The 21,106-nt window shown below is 42.3% G+C and overlaps 2 protein-coding genes across 5 annotated transcripts in view; one reads left to right on the top strand and one right to left on the bottom strand.

The window, feature by feature from the left end:
* The first annotated feature begins 499 nt into the window (after positions 1–499).
* cbx7b (chromobox homolog 7b) lies at positions 500–11,074 on the top strand. Its single transcript, XM_067576370.1, has 6 exons — positions 500–897; positions 3,374–3,417; positions 4,788–4,853; positions 5,227–5,293; positions 5,581–5,977; positions 6,775–11,074. The coding sequence occupies exons 1-6, from the start codon at positions 829–831 to the stop codon at positions 6,975–6,977; spliced, it is 846 nt and encodes a 281-aa protein (XP_067432471.1). The 5' UTR covers positions 500–828; the 3' UTR covers positions 6,978–11,074.
* Positions 11,075–12,320: 1,246 nt separating this feature from the next.
* Positions 12,321–21,106, bottom strand: part of ep300a (E1A binding protein p300 a) — a 28,384-nt gene continuing 19,598 nt past the window's right edge. For all 4 annotated transcript variants that reach the window (XM_067576953.1, XM_067576952.1, XM_067576954.1 and 1 more), the window contains exons 23-31: positions 21,017–21,084; positions 20,561–20,711; positions 20,124–20,270; positions 19,869–19,982; positions 19,368–19,533; positions 18,971–19,138; positions 18,567–18,728; positions 18,037–18,318; positions 12,321–17,880 (exon numbers count right to left, since the gene is read on the bottom strand). In XM_067576953.1, coding sequence (XP_067433054.1) covers positions 14,641–17,880; positions 18,037–18,318; positions 18,567–18,728; positions 18,971–19,138; positions 19,368–19,533; positions 19,869–19,982; positions 20,124–20,270; positions 20,561–20,711; positions 21,017–21,084 — 4,498 coding nt within the window. In that variant the 3' untranslated portion in view covers positions 12,321–14,640. The remainder of the gene's footprint in view (positions 17,881–18,036; positions 18,319–18,566; positions 18,729–18,970; positions 19,139–19,367; positions 19,534–19,868; positions 19,983–20,123; positions 20,271–20,560; positions 20,712–21,016; positions 21,085–21,106) is intronic.

The raw sequence follows: 21,106 nt of genomic DNA, 5'->3' as shown, positions 1-21,106 counted from the left end.
TTTTTCCACAAAAAAAGTTAAATTATATGATTATAATCCCTAAAATTACATCAACTCCTTCCTCATTAAACATCCAGAATCTATGAATATGCAAATATATTTCATTGCAGAAGTTGAACTGCTGGACACAAGATGTCTCCTAATTCACTGTAAAGTCTATTCACAGTGTTTGTGCGCTAGAGGCTTCAAGTTTCCACATCACACTTGTGTAAATTGAATACTGGACCAGAATCGGCTCCAAACTAGTTGTGATGTCACAAATCCTGCTTATAAGCCCATCCCTTCAAATCAGATTTTCAATGATCACAGAGAAACTTTCCACTTCCAGCAGATGAATGTGAAAACTGCTTCTAGTGTCAAACTCTGCACATACATCATCCTGCACAGTGATGAAAAACACATTTTTGAGTGTAAGGAGATTTTAAAATAATCATTTGAGTACCTCTTCCAGCACTGGTTTTGGTATCATCCACACCATGGATGTATTATATATACATCCATGATCCACGCATTGACTGATGAGGATGATGAAGCACCCGGTAGCGCGCGCGCGCGCAACAAGGGAGCGCGCTTTTTGGGCACGGGGCCGCGCGAAGCGGTGTGCAGATGTGTCGCAGATTTTGTAAAGTCACTGGACGCACAGAAAGACTCAGCACAAGGAAGTCTCTCCTGATAAATGGGCCTCAAACTGTGAGGAAAACAAGCGGCTGAAGGGGAGAAACGCGGAGCAGAGGACGGAGCCGAGGGACCGCTGTCATAAGCAGTTAACGTTAGCTTAGTTTGTGGAGCAGAAAGACGCTACTTTAACGGACGGCGGCGTGCGCAGAGATGGAGCTGTCCGCGATTGGAGAGCAAGTGTTTGCTGTAGAAGCAATCGTCAAGAAAAGAGTTAGAAAGGTAACGTTTTGACATTTATCACCCCCCCCTCCGAAAAAAATGTGTCAGTCCATTTTGCTACGGGACGTTGTCAGCGTTTGAAGGAGACAGTTTAACACATTATTATTTTAGAGGAGATGACGCTACTTTGGATGCTAATGAAAGCTTGAGAGATTAAATGAACAGAATTGCGCGACTAATCTGGTTATTTAATTGCCGGCTGTAAAAAAAACAAAAACAAAAAAAAGCCAAGAGGGGGGGGTAAGCCAGAGGAGGATGTGTCTTTTAATGTAACGTGGAGTGTGTTGTCATTGCACTACAGCTCACCATGTCAGGTGTTTGGCTAAAGAGGCTGGAGGAGGGACATGTTATCAACCAAATACCTTCGTTTTTGGGCCTGTTCGCTCGCTAATTGGGTTACAGTCTAAGTTACCATATGGTGTTGACAAATGCAGGTGCGTAGCTACAAAACATGGCTTCCCCAGAGCTAGAGGGGCCCCTGTACCCCCCCTCTCCGTTTTACAATAGTTTCCCCACCACTGTTGCTACTGTGACAAATGTCTCCCTGAACAATTCAACACTGATAAACTCTTTAAATGTACAGGAGTGGAGAAAATAATTTAAACACTTTGAGGAAAAGGAACTCTAACTGTGTAGTAGTTATAAGCACAGATATAAAGCTTATTAACACTTTAACATGTGAGTTTGTATGAGACAGTAGATAGCTGAGAGCTATATATAGCTAGTAGCAGCTAATCTTCATCTGTAAAGGCAACAGACTCTCATATGTTATGTCTGCAGCTGCAAGTAACAGTTGATGTGATTATTAATTAAGCTGTCAAACTTTTTTTTTTGGTTAATCAATTAGGAGTGTTGTCTAAAATGCCCATCACAGAGCCAAAAGTAACTTCTTTAAATTGCTTGTTTTGTCTGATTGACAGTCCAAACTCCTCCAAACTCTTTGAAATAATATGAAATAGAGAAAACTTTTTTATAACTTCACATTTAAAAGGCTGCAAGCAGCACATGTCTTGGTTAATGAATTAAACGGTTAATCAATCATCACAGTTGCTGCCTACTGTATTATTGTTTGATGTTTACTTTGTGTCAACTTGTCTAGACCCTGTGTAACTCGTTTGATGTCAAGCTTAAAGTTGGGCTACATAGAGTATAAACTGAAAGTTTAGTAGACACAGAATATACATAGCCCAATTTTAGACTAAGTGCTTCAGCATAGATGTGATGTTGAAACCACAGATATACAGGAACTCTAACTTTGAAGTGGGTTAGGTCATAAGCACAGATACAAACATATTACTGGGTGATACCCTGTTATCGCTGTTAGAGGAGGATTGCTGTACTTATACTGCATTTATAGATAGATATCAAGAAGGAGGTTTTTGTGGTATCAGTAGTATGTTGAGTTAAACTCTCATCCAGATTCTTAATTGCCATGAAGCCAATATTTGCACATAATATTTACATAGTTTACAGGTAAAATTAATGATATAATCAATGCTGCAAGTTATGGAAAATATGGATCCTTCTTAAATGTTATACGTCCTATGTTTCATTCAGTATACAGTACATTCATGTCCTCTGTACTGTATACGGATGAGTAACCGGATGAAGTCGGGAAAAGTGATGACTTCACCCGCTGAGAATACCTTTGAGAGTGTGGAAGTTAACGGTGGATGATGTCACCGAGGATGACTAACTCTGAGTGGCTTGGCTGTTACATAGAAGACATATATTACATTTTACAATATCTGTTAATTATAGATATGGCTCGATGGCATGGCAACATCCTACAAGTACAGTAAACTCTGTTCAGTGTTAAGAATATACTGGAACATTGGCATTAAATACATTTTTCCCAAAAAATGAAATATCACCTCCAGGAATTGATCATTGTCATCAGGCAGGAGAGCGCTCATGTTACGTTTTCATGTAATGTACTGTACATCAGTATAATTATGCAGCTTGTATATGTATTATAACATTTGTTATTCTTGAAATTTTGTTGGAAACTTTGAGTGTAATCAGGGCTAAACAGGTAAGCATGTCATCTCCCACATATGATGCGGGCACCCTTGGGCCAATCATTAACAAGATGCTTCACCCCTGCAAGTTTCATTGAAATATTAATCAGTGTTGAGGCAATTACAGCCATTCAGAGTTTGACATTATGACCATAACGACCCTAATCAGACTGAAATCTAACCTGTGGTCTCTGAGATATCATATTGTATCTTACAGTTGTTTACTTTGATCGTAGAACCTTCATCAGTCCAATCAGGACTAACTTTTTAACAGTAGAACACTAGAAAAAACAAATTCCTTCAATTTTGTATGAAAATCAGGTGTGTAGCATCTGCGATAATGCATCATCCAAGTCTTCCGATGGCATTAGGAAGGCTGTGAAAAGCTACGGTGTATACTGTGATGTTATTTCTGACATGAGCTTCTTGACTAAAGCTGCTCTAAATCTTCACAGGGGAATGTGGAGTACCTGTTGAAGTGGAAAGGATGGCCTCCAAAGTGAGTATGTAAACTTGATCAGAAGTATGGATGGATAACATGAAATATTCACACTGACACGTACAACAGATTATACATATGCACATAAAAGCACCATGGCCATATGTAAATCAACTCAAAATCAGAAATATATGCTCTTTAACAATAATAATACAGCATAACATGTGTACAGAATGTTGTCAGATGACTGATGAGAAACTGAATTTATTAACAGCTCCAGAAGATACTGAAAAGTATGATTTCATTTTTAAAAAATTATTTCACAATATGTTTAAAAAAAAAAAACAACAACTTTCTTTCACATTTTGTGATTAAAAAGTAATGATTGGTAGGTGATATCATCCACTCTGACTGTTTGCTCCGCACATAGTTATTGTTTGAGTAGAGAAGATGGAGCCATTGTTTGAGCCCCTTTTTCAGCCAACACATAGTGATTAACTAGAAGAGCACGCTCAGTAGAGTGCAGGTCTCCGCCAGGTCTGTACAATGAAGATGGCAGCGAAGATAACAAAAACAGAGATTTATTCATCTCGTCTTGTGTCTGACTTTAGTGGATCATAACATATCAGGTATGGAATTAATCTGCAGATACTCCGGTTCAAGATGAGATCAAACTTTTCTATGGATGTCAGTTTTTGAGCCACGACAAAAGGCCAAAATGTGGCCAGCAACAGACTAGGTAAGCCTTGTTTTTAGCCTAGCCGATTGCTGGAAATGCCTTTTGCTATGTCGAAACACATGTTGTAAAATGGTGAGGACTGCTGAAAAGAGGAAAGTCTCTAAGCTTTATGATAGGCTCATAAGGAATCTTATCAATATTTATATGAATTCACAAGTAGCTCTCAAGGTACTGAGATTTGGCACCGATTGATCTAACGGGGCAACACGGATTGATTGGTTGTTCCCAGCAGAAACAAGATTCTAAATTGAAGCAGTTGTTGATCCCTTGCAGCCCCTACCAGCCAGTTAAGAGGAGCGAGGAGTCAGCAGTCAATGGAGGTATAAAACAGGTTTTTCAAAAATTGTGAATCACTGCAACCACAAGAGATCCTTGAACACACAGTCATAAATATGCACAAAAATATTAGACTGATGAGTCCAATAGTATGTGAGATTAGCTGCAGACAGATACGCTCACGGACACATACACACATATACACACACAGAGACACACACAACCAAATGTGTGATCCCCTCCAGGCTTACGCCTGGCGGAGATAATAAGAATCTTTTTTAATGGAAAATATCAAAGGATGCCACATTAATGGACAGACTGATTTAATTAGCTGACTGAATGCATTAACAAATGAATGAAGGCATTAAAAGGAAAACAAAGTCTTTTATATACTTTTTTTTGTAATCTGTCACAGGTACAGCACATGGGAACCCGAGGAACACATTCTGGACCAGCGTTTAGTGCAGGCCTACGAAGAGAAGTAAGGTTCCACTCAACAGCTAATACTTGTAAGATGGAAAGCCCAGAAGGTTTGACACATTGTGGAGCAGGAATGTGCAGACTAAAGCGGTTTTCTTACATTTTATGAATCATAAAGGAGATGGAAGATGAATCAGCAGACCAAGACCCAGATACAAGACCTCTCTGCTACTTTTAGTTTTAAAAGATGCAATCAAATTCAATTTGACATAACAGAGTTTAATGTTTAAATCTTATGTCCTGTGAAAGATTGATGTAATGTAAACACATTTAGACACAAGGAACGTGTAACATGTTATGTTATATGTATGTTATGTAACTGGGCCTGAAGTCAGTACTTACAGTCCTGTTAACAGTTTGCTTGGCTTTCCTAGAGAGCAGAGAGACAGAGCTCTGGGTCACAGGAGGAAAGGATCCAAAGCCAAAAGACTCATACTGCAGGTAAAGTTTGGAGTTCAATACAAAAAGTTTAAGACAGTTTTTTTAACAGACTTCACAGTGGTTCATACTTGGGTGTTCAGCTCTCTCTCTGTTTTCCTTTCCTTGTTGGATACTGTCCAGTGATTGTGCTTGCAGTTTCTCAACCTTATGTAGTTTTCTGTTTGTAAGCCACCACCTCTCAACTCTCCTTTGTGACCAGTTTGAACTTTTTTGTACAATTATCCAAATACTTCTAAAAAAATGATTTAATTCTGCTGTGCATGTTTTTCTTTTTGATCCTGATGCAGAATACGCTCTACACCATGGACCTCCGCAGCGCTCACAAGACTCCAGAGCAGCCTCCGCCTCGCCTGCGTCTCTCCCTGACGCGCTCCCTGGACCCCGAGGACGAGGATCAACCATACAGTCCCTGCAAGCATGCGCCACGACCGCAACTGGCACATCATAAAAGCAAACAAAGGAGGTCGCAGTTCAGGTTCTTCAACTCAAACCCCCCAAGTCCTACACAAGAGGACTGGAAAAGTGGGGGAGAGGAAGAGGAAGAGGAGGAGGAGGACGAGGAGGAGGAGGAGGAAGAGGAGGAGGAGGAGGAGGAGGACAATGTAGAAGATGAGGAGGATATGGAAGAGGAGAGGGAGGAGGCTGAGGAGGAGACAGCAGAGAAGAGCAGAGGCATTCTTGATGGTAAGTGTGTCAGTCGGTCAGCCAGTGGACTCTAATCACCATCATGACCCAGTTTACTTGAGTCTGTGTGAACCTCTTAGTAGGCACTGACAGACTCTCTTCACTGGGCATGCAACCAAAAAACATTAAACTTCCTTCATCCTGAGCTGACTGATGAGAAGATTATCAAGAGGATGAATCCTAATACTTGTGGTGATCCCCCGACTTTACCTCTAGCGAGACTATTAAGTTGACATTTGTGGTTCACGGTGAAAAGTTGAAAACTACAGGATTGCTGTGAAATTTGCAACAGACATTAAAGGACCCAAGAGGATGAAATCAAATATCTTTGGCAATCCCCTGACTTCTCATCTAGTGCGATTATCAGCTCAAAATTTCAACGTGTCTAGAATTTTGGTTCATGACCAAATTCCTGCAAGATGAGTTCTCGTCGGCCTCAGCTGAACATTATACCTGCTAAACATCAATACGCCATTATTGTCAGCGAAGCGCATGTTAGCATGCTGATGTTAGCATTTAGCTCAAAGCTGCACAGCCTCACAGACATTTCTAATCATTTTTATTCAATAATTCAGCCCTGCCTGTCTTCTTAGAAACACTAATAGCTGTCTGTTCACGCTGCCAAATGTGTCCTATCTGCCTTTGTGAGTTTACAACATCTATCAGAGCAGAGATAATCTGTCCAGGTCAGTCCAGGGAGGTTAACTCAATAACAGTACACGTGATAGGCTTGATGCAATCACTGTCTGACTGCAACTCTACCCTTTTCTCCTTCTGTCTCTCCCCGCCTCATTCAGGACAGAAGAGGACAGACGAGTGGAGCTCCGCTGTCGGACCGGACGAGGTCACCGCAGCAGAGAAGCCGGACATGGACTGGAGACCCGTCATCGGTCCGGGAGAGGTGACGGTCACAGACGTCACCATCAACTCCCTCACAGTGACTTTCCGAGAGTCGCGAGTGGCCAAAGGCTTCTTCAGAGACTGGGGGCTGGAGGTCTGAATGAGGGTGAAGTGGACGTGGGTTGGAGGCAGGGAGGGTTGGAGGCGCCGGCTTTTCAGTGTGTGAGTTGTGGTTGAGGGTCAGCGTTGGTGTTTCATTCCCTCTCTGCAACCTCTCACTCTGCTCTTCCACCTGCCAAATACTTCCAGTCTGGTCAGTGGTTCGTTTACATGCACAGAGTCACCTGGATATAAACTCAACTTATTTAGGTTGAGCTGCTTGCGTGTATCTTTGATTGGTTGGGACTTGAATTGATTGTGGTTTCTATGAGAACCACAGAAATGAAAAAAAACATACACAACTCTAATAAACCCAAACATTTTCTCCACAGAGAGAAAGTTGGCTGATTAGAACAGAGATCCAACAGAAACATCTGGTGAAGAAGTAAAACTTTGTATCATCATACTAAATATTAGAATTTAACTTATATTTTGGCTTTTTGGCTCTAGAACAAAAGATGTGACCCCAGTCACATGGCTGATTGTGATTGTGTGAGGTGCAATCCCTGGCGCTGGAAGACAAAATGTGTGCAGGCTCTAGCCAGTTTTAGGTAGATTTGGAGCTGCACACTTTGGCTGAGAATCAGTTCAGTTAGCAGGACTTAGGCCAGCTGTGGGCCAGTGGCAGCCCAATGAATCTTCCTTTGTCAAACAGTTGAAAATATGTATACAGTAAGTAGAGGGAATGACTGGTAATTCCCTTAAAAAGGGTACGAGTCATCATCATCATATCACACTTATCTAAGTAATCTCTGAATTTTTGGTACTGGTTAAAATGTGCAGACATGGTAAATGTTTTTTTGGCATGGGTCTTTTCCACATTAAAGGTGCCCTGGGGAGTTTCTTCTAAACAAACACAGTTATGTTAACATTCAATGTCTCTCACCAAAAAGCTTTGTAAGAACCCTACAAACGGGTTGAATACACTTCATTCCTCATAAAACATTTGCAAAGCCATTTTTTTTTGGCTAAATTGAACCCAACACTGTTCACATCCCAGTCTTCTTTTTCCTCACCATTTGCTTACACATTGCTACTTGGCATGGCACATTTCTGCCACCTGTTGATCAGTGGAATAGTGCGAAACTGGTGGCAGTACTGTGTAGCACATCAAGCACATGCTTGTGTGCATGAGTCCTCGTGCATCTCCGCAGGATACAAAAAAAACAGGGACACACTCATAAAAACATTGCTCCACAGCGCTACTAGTGGTCAAAAACTCCATGGGGTACCTTTAAAGCAGTTAACAGAATGAGCCTCATGTATTAACATTTACTTTTCTTACAAGTTTGCCACGCCAGATTCAACAGACACTCACATTTGTAAATTTCATGCAAAACCTTATTAAATAGCAGTGGTGAAAGAAGTACTTATATTCTTTATTGAAGCAAAAGTAGCAATACCAAAATTTAAAAATACTCCATTACAAGTAGTCCTACACTTAAAATGTAACAGTAATATTATCAGCAAAATGCTCTTAAGTATTAAATGTAAAAGTACTCATTACACAGAACACCCCCCCTTTCAGAGGTTTATGGTAGTAGATATATTATATTATTGGACTATTATTATTGATACATTGAAATGTAAGCAGTATTTTAATGTTGCAGCTGGTTGAACCATTTTAATCTACTTTATACAGTGTTGAGCATTTTTATCTATTACACTACATCATATTTCATAAGATGATGTGTTTTGTATCAAACATTTTAATCTGTAAAGTAACTAAAAACTACAATTTCCCCTCAGAATAATGGGAATACTCAAGTAAAGCGCATGTATGTCAAAAAGTATAGTTTTTTAGTAGTAGCAGTTACTTTCCACCACTCTTCAATAGTAACTACAGTCGTCAGATTAATGCTCATGTGTTACACTATACAGCAGCACAAAATTGAAATGGAAATTCTCATGAGTATATAACGCCTACAGAGTAAAGACATTTATATTCAATCATGTAAAATGAAGTAACCTGAATAATCATGTGAAGAAGAAGAAGAGTCCTCTGTGCATGTAAACGAAGCCACTGTTTTCCACATCTCTCTTCCACACTACTAAGCTTACCGTTCAATACTGGACTCAAACACACAGTAATATTGTACATACTTCAAACTACAGTGAGGTGGGCATAGCTGTCAGTCCCACACTAACATGCAGTGCTGTACCCGTAAACACATAGACTGTTACTACCTGTACAACACGTGGCTTAGTCCTGTATGCGTTTCAAAATCCTCTGACGATTTGAGATGATTTGATCCGCCTGCATGCCTTTCTCCTCCAGTACAGTTATATCAATGCAAAGACGTGCATACTTCTCTGTCCACCCGGCTCTTCAACAACTCAAAACACCACACGAGCGACAAGTGAATCTTGTACCAAAATCAGAAACTAGACGAAGCTTGATGACAGAATGTATTATGGAATTGCACTGTACATTACATCAAATGGGTTTGTATTTCCATCAGGAGCCTTTTGAGTTTGACCGTTAGGGTTTTAAATGCAGGTATCAATGCTGAGATTTCACTCTGAAGTTGTTAATACCTGATAGTTTGTGCAGATATTCTTCTAATTAGGTCATTTCCATGTCCAGAAGTGACGTGATGAGATTTCAGTGTTTACCCCTGAATTTAATTCTTGTGAAGGTTGATATAGACAATAATCAGACAATAAAAATGCCCACTGAAATCCAGGCTAATAGGTTTAGTTTAGTTACCATGCCATATACATTTATTCAATCATTACCTTTTAGGAATTCAAAAATCACTCTGTCTTTGAACCACTCACAACTTATAGACAACATATGACGGCGGGATGCATGGAGACATTGCATCATATTAATGGGTAACAAAAAAACAAAAATAGAAAACAGAACTACTGCTCTAAGTCTTGGATGTTGGAAATTCCCAAAGGCACTTAAATGCACCAACAAAGAGAGCTCTCCAAACAATCTCCTCATGGCATTGCATTATCATTCGATTATGTAACGGACTAAAAAAGTAAATGCAAGTGAATGTTCACTGCAGTGTCAAAGTTTCGAGTTAATACAGCATGAAAATCAAGGTGTCAGTAGATTATATAGTATGTTGAAATACTTAAAACTGCCTCAAGGATAAGAAAGTATATGCAAGTGAAAACACTTCAATAATTGCTAAATTAATAATAATAATTACTTCACCAAGAACACAGGACAATAAAAAAAATATGTAAATTGAAGGTGAAATGTTTACCCACAACTTAACAGGCTAATTTCATGTAAGTGCTGTCAGGGGTAAACACTGAAATCATTTAAAAGCGAAAAGGCCAACTCTGAACCCAGTATGTCGGTCTAACCCTGCTGGCTTCCTGCCCATTGGACACAGGAGCTGATGTGATGTGTCATGTCTGTGGAATCTCCCACAGCAGCGTCCCATTGGTCAAAAAGTTGTTTATCCCACAGTGAGGATGATGGGCGAGCGTCTCGTGATCCCAAAACTGTCTGTGTGTGACAATGAAGCTGCAGGGAATGGAAGTGCCTGATGTTGCATAATTTTGTTGTTTTGTCTGTGGAGCTTTTAGGGCTCATGTTGCTCTCTATCCTACACACACACACACACACACACACACACACACACACACACACACACACACACACACACACATCATTACTGTCCCAGCTTATTTGGTTTCTGTATGAATGCAGGATCCTCCTCTGATGTTATTAAGACTTGAAATATGAGGAGACACTAAAGCGGAGGAAGCAGGAGGGACAGTAAGGAGAACACGTATTTTTAGTCGTTATTTTTCTACATTGACCTGAATGTATATTTATTCTTTAAAGGAGATACCTGTGTGTTTGTCACGCTGAACAGAATCGTTTTTATACAGTTTGTGATAACCGATGCCATATCTAAGTGTACTGACCTGTCAAAAAACAAGCACCTGGATTTTTGACGTCGCCTAATGTGGTCGCTTGTGCTGCTTTTGTCCACCACCAAGCGAAGAACCTTGCACTTTATTGTGATGTAAACCTGCACATTACCCGCTCCTGTCTACAGAAGTGTCATTGTGTATAGAATATTTCTATGGTAATATTAAAATAAATGTTGCTCATGTTTAATATCATTTTTATCTGACTTTATCTTGCTTGTTCACGTTAACGGAGGTGTTTTCAGTTACTAATGGATGCAGCTGTGTTCAGAGATTATTACAGATTTACAAGGTGTCGGCATCAGTTTAATACTAATGAGTGAATTTTTTAAAAAGTTCAACTGAAATGTAAGAAACTTAATAAGTGAAACTGAGTAATTGTGACCCAAGAAATCGCACGCAAAATAAGTTTCACCTAAAGCCTTTAAATCCTTTTAGGGACTGTATGAAAATTATCAGGCAGGAAGGTCAGAAAAGGAAGGGGGACGTTTTTTTTTTTTTTTTTTAAGGGAAGGTAGTCTGACTCTTTTGGGAGAGCTTTTAGTCACCCCAAATTTATATTTCAGCCATCACTTGTGAGATTCTTTTTATCTTTAAAAAAGGATCAAATGATGACTTTCGTGTGCATCATGGGTCATAATGATGCATTTTGCCATTATATAGACAACGATCTTATTACTGTCTAATATTTCCCAGCACAGTCAACTAACTAATAGCACCAATATTTAATTTGTGTGACACACTAGGACATGTGGATCTTTATCAGTATTGGTGATTAAATGTTATCTCTACCAAGGCGTCTCCTCTTTCACTTCACTTCGCTAGTCTGCATCATAACAAAGTTTTTAAAAAAAAGTTAATGACTCATATTAAGTTGGCCTATGGTATAAATCAAGTTTAGCCTTGTATTTATCTAAAACAGTGTCTGTAATATTCCTAATTTTATGTTTGCCATAGATTTGGACATGTCTAATTCCACTTCAAATGTCAAGTATTATTCCATTATACTAGTTCTAAATACAGTATGCAACCTTAAATTCTTTATGCTTTGCCTCTTTAAGTTAATGGTGAGACAAATTTTGACAACTCAGTATTATATAAGATATTAAAAGGGGGTGTTGCAGGTTTTTATTCCCAAAGTTAAGGGGAGGGCCCAAAAAATATATTAATAATGTTGAGGAGGGTCTTTCTTTTTCAAAAAGTAACTTTAAAAGAAACTTTAGATTTAACCCCCCTCCCCTCCCAAATAATTTTCATACAGACCCTTTAATGTATTTATGTATTTAAACCTACTTCATAATCAATAAAGGGAAAACAAATGTCAAAGTATTTAGATTTTTCTTGGATCTGCAGATACTGAATTTCCATTGAATGATGCTCAAATGTGACAAATGGTCATTTCTTCATGTGCAGATAATATCAATCAATAGCAACAATCAAGTATTTTTCCAATGGTACAAACATACTTTATTGTACAATTAATTTATTGGCAAAAAACAATCAGACCACCAAAATAACTTAAAAAAAGAAACTAATGAAAATGGAGCAACAGTTATTTTTGCTTTCTCTCAGCAAGCACCAAAATTGTTAACAAGAGGAACGAAAAAGTGGTCAAAGATTCCATTTGAATACTAAACAAATATTTAAATAGTCTTATTTCCAGTCTCTTTTTAGGAGAAGAAATGATAAAAACAAAACTATTTGTTCAGTTGCCATCAGTTTGTACAGTGACTCAGTATGTTTACATCTATATTCATGTACATGAAACATTTCTTCAAAAAGGATGGTATAATATACTCCACGGCCTCCCCGGGGCAAACTGAATGACTGTCTGCAGTGTCTTTTTGCATCACCATAACATCTTTAATACAAAACAAAACATGTTTTATCTAATAATTCCTGTAGCTTCAAGTTTTATTTCCAAAAAATAAAATTAAATAATATATCTATATATAAAAGACAGTTTTTCCTTGTTTTTTCTTATAAAATAAGTCTCAAGATATATTGCCACCTGGTTCTGATGCGTTCCCTCCCCATACCCAGCAAGCCCAACCTTTTGAGAAAAATAGTGAGCATGTGAATATTGTCTTCAGTCCTCTCCATAAAAAGCTAAATGACCAAATTTAAATTCTTTCACATCACACCTCTAATCAACCCCTGCCTCGGCTTTAACTTTGTGCGGCTTTCAACGTCTTAAGTTTTGAGATTGTTCAGGTGTGTGACTTGTTGCAATAACCCCTCCCTCCCTAAAACCTTGTCAAAAATACACAGAAAAAGGCGCATTGGTGCTTGTGACCTACTACACCTCATACTGTACCTTTTAGAAAATATCTCAATACTGTACAGTAGCTCAGGAGTACTTTTGTAGTTTTTACAGATACAGCAAATATCCAATCAAACAAGAGGGGAAACAAGCAGCAGAAAATAATTTCTCTCTGCTCATAAGGTTTTAAAGTATGTACAGTTCTTTTTACATCTTTCACTTTCATTACAAAAAAAACAGTATCTAAGTCCACCATTTCTTACTTTGTACAGTACTAACATTGAATTAAACCTTGTGGCTGAGAGGCAGTCATGAGGATGAGGAACAAAGGGGGGAGAGAGAGAGAAAAAAAAAGACTAGTGAAAGGGGAAACCGTTGGGGTTGAGGACACAGGCAGGACTTTCTTAAACCTCTGCAGCCCAAAAACATGACAACTTCATCGACCTCTTCTCCATATCACAGTTCATTAACAAAGTTGTAATATATGTACACGCGCAACGTTTTAATATCGGCCAGCTGGAAACAGGGGCACATGCCGCTGACAGCCGGACGATCAGGCATTGACAGTTCATCCCTCCAGTTTTGGGGTAGGGGTGGGGGGGTTTCGGGGGTAAGGAAGGTGTGCACATTCATAGGATAAGTGGAGATGGAGGGTGGAGAGGTGGCCCGTGGGTGCAAGGACTTCTATCTGTTCTGCGGATCTGGCCGTCGTTTGCAGAAAAGAATACGACCAAACCCGCTGTCGATCTCGACCACCCCCCAAACACTGTTAAGGTTTAATTCAAACCTATAAAGCCTGTCCAAAAAATAAAAACGCACCTTCCCGCCCACCAAATGAAAGTAAAATATTCTATATATATACGTGAATTTTTGCAGTCGCCATACAATGTACATTGCTGCGTAAAACGGTCCAGAAGACGACTCCTGTAACGGAAGATATGTTGATGCTTGTTTTATGATCCATTGAGGGAAAAAAAAAAAATTATAATAATTCAGAAATAAAATATACTTATTCTCTGCAAAATAGATACAATCATGACTGGGTATTTCAGGAGAAAAAACAAAATAAAAAAAAGGTACATCGTGTCAACTCACTTTAATTTTTAGCCACATTTAAAATCTTAAAAATATTGATAAAAAGGCAAAATTTTCAGTCCCCAAAAATATTGTCATAGACTAAGGAAGAAACATCTTCAACCTGAAACATTGCCCTTCCACCTTTTTGTACACAATTGGCAAAAATATATAGATATATATTAACAGCAATAACTTACCATTGTTTTAATTTATTCATTTATTGACTTCTAAGATTTATGTTGCATCTCCCATAGGAAGGAAGCTTCAGTTCTTATTTATACATCACAAAAATATTTAAATAAAAAATAAAAACTTCTAAAACCCCAAAGCTGTAGTCCCGCCTCACTCTCCTTTCATGGCAGTTTGTCATTTGGGGCGACTGATCAGAGCATCAAGACAGAAAGACTGTATGGAGTCAAGGCTACATAAGGTCTAAACTGTTGTGGTTAATGTTCGTTCCCAGCTCCTGGTTGTTGTTGCTGCTGTTGTTGTTATTCCCACCCAACATGTCCGACGGCCCCCCCTGCCCACCGTGCATCCCTGTCATCCCGCTCAGCTGGGACATGATGGAGTTCTGGTCTGAGCTGAACTGACCGGGATCTACAGAACTACCTGGCTGCTGCTGAGATAACGGCTGCTGCTGGGGTTGTGGAGGTTGGGGCGGCGCCATACTGGGGTGATGTTGGCCTATGTGGCCCGGGTGAGGGGAGCCAGTCTGGGTCTGCGGGGATATGCGATGAGGTGAGGGCTGAGGTTGGGAGGAGGGCTGCATGCGTGGGGACGGGCTGGAGTGCGGAGGCTGCGACTGTGGTCTTGGCGAGGGCTGAGGTGACCTGACCTGACTGCTGAGCGACCCTGCTGGACCAAGTCCTCCTTGTCCTTGGAGATGGGGGTGGGGGGACTGAGCCATCTGCTGTTGGGGACTCATAGGACTGCTGTGCTGGGCTGGAGAGCCTCCACCAAGATGCTGCTGCTGCAGGAGCCTCTGGTGGATGTTCTGGTGAAGCATGCCTTGGGACGTCTGTGGGAGTGGGGGCCCACCACCACCTCCGCCAACTACACCTTGCTGTTGTTGCCCCTGTCCTGGTCCGCCTTGTCCAGGCTGGAGCGAAGGTCCTCCTGGTCCTCCAGCACCCCCGCCTGGCCCTCCATCTTGTCCTTGAAGCCCACCCATTGAATTTTGCTGCTGCTGCTGTTGCTGCTGCTGCATCTGGATCTGGTGCTGGAGCCTTTGCTGGAGAGCTGCAGCTACTTGAGACACAGTTCCTGAGTAGCCCTGCTGCTGGCCTATCTGTCCTGGCCCACCCTGTGGCCCTCCTTGCTGCTGCTGGGGAACCCCTACTCCTCCACCCCCAGGCTGGGGTTGGGAAGAGGGGGGTACTCCTGGCTGTCCCTGGCCAGGCTGCATGAAGCCTTGCTGACCTTGCTGCTGTTGGAGTCCTTGAGGCTGCTGGAACTGCCCGTGGTTACCAATCTGCTGCTGCTGCTGTTGTTGCTGTTGTTGTTGTTGCTGCTGCTGCTGCAGGTGTCGTCTCATCAACAGCTCTCTGAACTGTGGGTTCATATTGGACATGTTGCCTTGTTGCCCTGCTTGCATTGCTCCATGTTGTTGCTGCTGCTGCTGCTGCTGCAACGCAGCCATTTGCTGTTGCTGTAGGTTTCCAGGCAACATTGGGCGCTGTTGTTGTTGTTGTTGCTGCTGCTGCTGTTGTAACTGCTGAATCTGAGCCATGGTGGGCATATTCCCTCCCCCTGCTCCACCCTGAGCCATATTCATTCCTGGCTGGCCTGCCTGGTTCACATTAACCTGCTGCTGTCCATCCATGTTGGCCAACTGGTTAGCCCCAGGCCCTCCCACACCAGGCAGCCCTCCAGCAGCCCCCTGGAACCTCACACCTCCAGGGCCCCCTTGTGGAGGCCCTCCTGGTCCTCCAGGACCACCCTGATACCTGGCTGCTCTCTGTCTGATGAAAGCAGCCATAAGGGTTGGGTTGGAACGCAGGATGTTGAGGACTTGCTGCTGTTGAAGGGGTGAGCTTGGGGAGCGCAATGTTCGTAGGAGATCCTGTAGCGCTGCCTGGGGTAGGTTTCCTGATCCACCTGCTATAGAAGCAGGTGCCCCTGCTGCCCCTCCTGATACACCCATTACCTGCATTAGCCCACGGTTTCCTGGTTGTGGTTGTTGCTGATTCATTGCCTGCTGCTGTTGCTGGGCAACTGCTGGCTGCTGCTGTGGTGCCATGTGACTCATCATGCCTGCCCTTTGCTGTGGGTTCATGGCTGGTCCCCCAGCACTCCACTGCTGGTTTGTTGGCTGAAGTTGTCCACCACCTCCTTGCTGTACTTGCTGGAGCTGCTGCTGAACTTGAGGCGGCAACTGAGATTGAGGACCACCTTGCTGCATCCCTGCGAGCATTCCCTGTTGCTGTGGGTCTAACATAGTCCTGCCTACAACTCCCTGAGCCTGGGGGGGCATGCCCTGGGCCCCAATGTGGGGCATGCCCATCTGGGCCTGGGTGTTCTGATGTTGAGGATGTGGGGGTATCATGCCCCCCTGTCCCAAGCCACGGATTTGGGCTTGGGCCTGGACCTGAGCCATCTGTCTCTGGGACTCTGCGAGGCGCTGGATTTTTAGGGCTGTCTCTACAGCAGCCAGAGGGGGCCCTTGCTGCGGGCCTTGTACAGGCATGGACCCCTGGCCCTGGTTGGGTTGTTGCTGCTGTTGGGGTGGGGTGGCTGGGCCCAGTCCAGGTTTTCCCAAGGACTGGTGGAGAGGAGAGGCTCCTGGTGGTCTGGGGTTGTACGGAGGCAAACCACCAGGGTGTTGCTGCTGCTGCTGGAGTTGTGGGACATTTGGAGGCTGCTGCTGGAGTTGAGACACCATCTGCTGCTGGGGAGAGTTCATCATCCCCCCTCCACCTCCTCCACCCATTGGTGGGTATTGATGATGTAGATGATGTTGAGGAGGCATGGTACCACCTTGCTGCTGGACCTGCTGTTGCTGTCCCGGAGTTCCCATTCCTCCCATTCCACCCATCCCAACTGCCTGCTGCTGAGGGAGAGCGGGCATGTTCCCCTGGGTGGGTGTCTGTGGGGTAGGAGGCTGCGTGCCTACAGATGTAGGTGTACCAGGACCAGTTGCTCCATTGTTAGCTCCTGGAGAGGGTAGGCCATTGCCCCCAGGAGTTCCTCCAGGAGCAGGCTGGCCCGCTCTCTGCATGCTGGCCATCCTCCTTCTTAGCATCTGGGCTTGCTGGAGCCTGTGCTGCAGCTGCTGCTGTCGGAGCTTGTGCTTGATGTTCAGACAGAATGGGACTGGGCACTTGTTCTCCTGACAGTGCTTAGCATGGTAGCAACACAACGCGATAAGCTGCTTGCAGATGGGGCAGCCACCATTGGTTTTTCTCTTGCAGCCTTTTGTGTGCTGAACGACACGTTTCATCTTCTGGCAGGACGGCAGAGAGCAGTTTGCGTTTCGACACTGGCAGGCATGGACCAAGGACTGAATGCAGCGCTGGATGCTGAGGCGACGAGAGTCTCCAGGGCTCTGAGTGGTAGCGGCAGTCTGGTTGCTGCTCTCATCATCCAAACCGAGACCTAACTTCTCCATCTTGTGCTCATGCCCCTTAGTGTTGTAACATGTGATGCAGAGGTCGTAATCCTGTGAGGGATGACATGAATGGCAGTTAAAAATGTTTAGAAGTGATAAATGGTAAGTTTTAGAGTATAATAACTACTACAACCTACTTATCATCTTTTGTCAATACCTGTTACCACAAATCAAACCCTCCAAAACAACCTCCCTTCCCCAACTCACCTCACAGACGGTACAGTGGAAGCGAGTCTCCACGTGGTGCTTGCACAGATTGCATGTGTAGACGAAACGGTCCTGGCTTTGGTTATGCAACTCCACCAGCATGCACATGGAGCTCCACTTGGACCTCCTCAGCGAGCTGAACTCCAGGTGTTTGTCCCGGGCCAATGTCAGGAAAGCATCACGGCCATCCATGAGATCACATGCCATAAGGGGATCCAGGTCTACAATAGGGGGCAAGGCATTTGCCATGGGGGCTGCGATCAGCCGGATCACAAAGAACACCTAGGACGGGAGAAAGAACAGATGAGGGAGAGGTGAAATGAGGCCATGTAGCTTGATGGGTAGAGGAATGGTGGTTGCTTTATTTTAAAAACGGGGAAAAAACAGGAAGTCCATTCACATGATCCTCTTTTATCAATCTGCCAACAATAGTAGCTGCAAGGCAGAAATCAGCTAGTTTGAGAAGGTGTTACTTCAGTCCACTCACTTCAATAAATCATGTGAGAGTGATATACTTATTTTTCTTATACCTCTTTGTGTTTTTCCATAGTGGCATAAAGTTTCTGTGAAAGGTCGTTGGAGACGTTGGGCATCCCTGGCTTCTTCTTATTGGCTCTGCTCAGACTGCTCTTGTTCTTACTCGTCTTCTTGTTGTTCTTCTTCTTTGCATTTTTACTGTCACCTTTCGTGTCCTGCACAAAAAATAAGGGGGAAAAAATTAATCAGAGATCACCTAATCAACAAGCTCATGTGTTTACGCATCAACCAAAAACTTCTCTTCATGATACTGACACTTTTTATCCCTCAATCACAACAAAATATATACAGTCAGAAGTTTGGACACACTTAAAGGGAATGAATGGGAAGGTGTGTCCAAACCTTTAACTGGTCTTGTATATAGACTCTACATATCATTAGATCACATGGTTCTTACATCAATACTCTCATTCGAAGTGCTGTTCTCCTCCCTTTTCCTCTCCTCCTCCTCCTGCTCCAGCTCTTTGATACTCTCCTCCAGCACATTGGGCCAAAAGTCGCCCTCAAAGTAAGGCAACTCCTTGGCACTGGTCAAACGATCCTCTGTCGCTTGCTTGAAGATATCCTTTTAGAGTAAATTGAAGATAAAGTTATTTAGTTTTGCATAGATATGATCAGAATCAGTCATTACTAGCAAATATGTACATTGATGTTGTGAAAAAATAGAGACTCGAGGTTGGAGAAGTATGCTTGTAAAAGGACGTTCTTTACCTCAAATCCTGGTTCTCATAAATTACCATAATTCATAAATCACAACATAAATAAAAGAATTAAGTTAAATGTGGCCTTTCTACCTTGTAGTCGTGCACTATCCGCTCTGCCACGGCTTTGTCCAACATCTTCTTGTACCACTCCTGGAGGCGTTTGGGCTTTGGGATCTTCTGATCTGCAGGGTGACAGTGGAAGATGTAGTCGTCCCCTTCACTAGGTGGACAGGCCCAGATGTGGCCGGTGGTGTAGCTGAGGAGTAAACACAAGAGATCACACAAAGTGAGCATGATGCTAACAGACCAGGCAAACTGAGCGTTGTGATGGAACATGTCAAAACAAGGGTTGGCAAACCGTCTTTGATTGTGCTTTATGTCATTTTCTATATGTTCATACCTCCTGTTTTTTTTTCCAATAAATGAGACCATGTTCAGTTCCTTATCCACAATGCTGATTATGACGTGTCAATGTAACTAAAATCAAGCTTAAATCAATAATATAAAAACTATTTCAAAAGATACATTTTGCATAAGCATTCAGTTACACATGACCAAAACGATATGCTTTCTGTGAGCAGCAGCACTTACCCTAACTTCTTGACATACTCCAAGTAGCCAATGAGGATTTCATGGTAAACTGCTGTTCTTAGACTGCGAGGCCGAAAAAAGTGCACACTGTCCAGGTAGGAGATATATACTCGCCTGAGTGGGTGAAAGAGGAGTGAAATTCAATGTAAATGTCAAAAACAACTGAAATTGAATTTATTTGTTCTTTCATTCCATTTTCAAGTAGACAAAAAAAGAGAAAAGTACTATGTAAAATATTGTTTAACATGTACTTACCTCTGGTTGGGCTGAGGACAGTCGGACCCGTACTCTTGAACATGCATACCAAAGAAGCAGACGTCTGCTCCGTCAATGTCTTCAAATGCAAAAAGGGCTTTTGTCCTGTAGGGGAAAGACTCTGACATCTCTCCGCTGTCCACAAATCTGGAGACAAAAACATGAGTGAAACTTAGAAACTTATATAAACTTACCAACAATAAAACCGAGAAACAGAAAAAATAACTGTGTTAATAAAATATCATTTACTTTTTACATCAACAGATTCTTCACTAGATATGAGAAGCCACTATTTAAACTGTACCAGAAAATATTCAGTTGTGTGTCTTCTTGCTTTTCCCCTGAAATTTTGGCATTTGCAAGTAATTTCTACAAGGCCAAAAGCTAGAGAGAAAGATCAGTTTGTGTTGAAGTCTGACTGTTTCTACTTCCCATACCTGGACTTCATGCCTGGTTTAACCTCCACCACTTTGTCAGAGACGTGCACCACACGAATGGAGACCTCTCCAGACTCCGGGTGGTTCTGGCGCTTCAGGAAGTCATTCACCCTCGACTCTAGGTAACAGCCCAACTTTGTCTGGGGCAACCCTGTGCCGGAGAGAGCCAGGCAAAGCATTTTTACGTTTAGTTAACAGCTGATAAAAACAGCAGGGAGAAAAATGACTTGAAGCTATAAGTAACCTGTTTATTACACATCTATCAAATTTAAGTTTTCTCATGAAACTCCAGGTGCAACTGGCTCACATTGTTAAGGTAGAAAATCCAGACACAAACTGTATGTTTCAGCAAAATGGAGAAGTTTGTGCTCTGTGTGTGTGTGTGTGTGTGTGTGTGTGTGTGTGTGTGTATGGGTGTAGTTGAGGCAGAAAGGAGTGGAACATATTACCACTTACTTTTGGCACAATACTTGTTCTCTTTCCTTGTCTTATTGGTCTTCTTTAAACAGCCATCACATACAAAACTGAGATACAGCAAATAGAAAA

The sequence above is a fragment of the Thunnus thynnus genome, chromosome 20, assembly GCF_963924715.1.
Source record: "Thunnus thynnus chromosome 20, fThuThy2.1, whole genome shotgun sequence".
In the NCBI taxonomy this organism is placed as follows: Eukaryota; Metazoa; Chordata; class Actinopteri; order Scombriformes; family Scombridae; genus Thunnus; species Thunnus thynnus.
This window is presented reverse-complemented; position numbering and strand designations above follow the sequence as displayed.

Bases quoted from the DNA above. Each gene is read 5' to 3' on its own strand.
- cbx7b (XM_067576370.1), top strand. From the start codon at position 829: ATGGAGCTGTCCGCGATTGGAGAGCAAGTGTTTGCTGTAGAAGCAATC. The intron at 3,418-4,787 runs GTGAGTATGTAA...AATCTGTCACAG, and splicing joins TGGAAAGGATGGCCTCCAAA to GTACAGCACATGGGAACCCG. The intron at 5,978-6,774 runs GTAAGTGTGTCA...CGCCTCATTCAG, and splicing joins GAGCAGAGGCATTCTTGATG to GACAGAAGAGGACAGACGAG.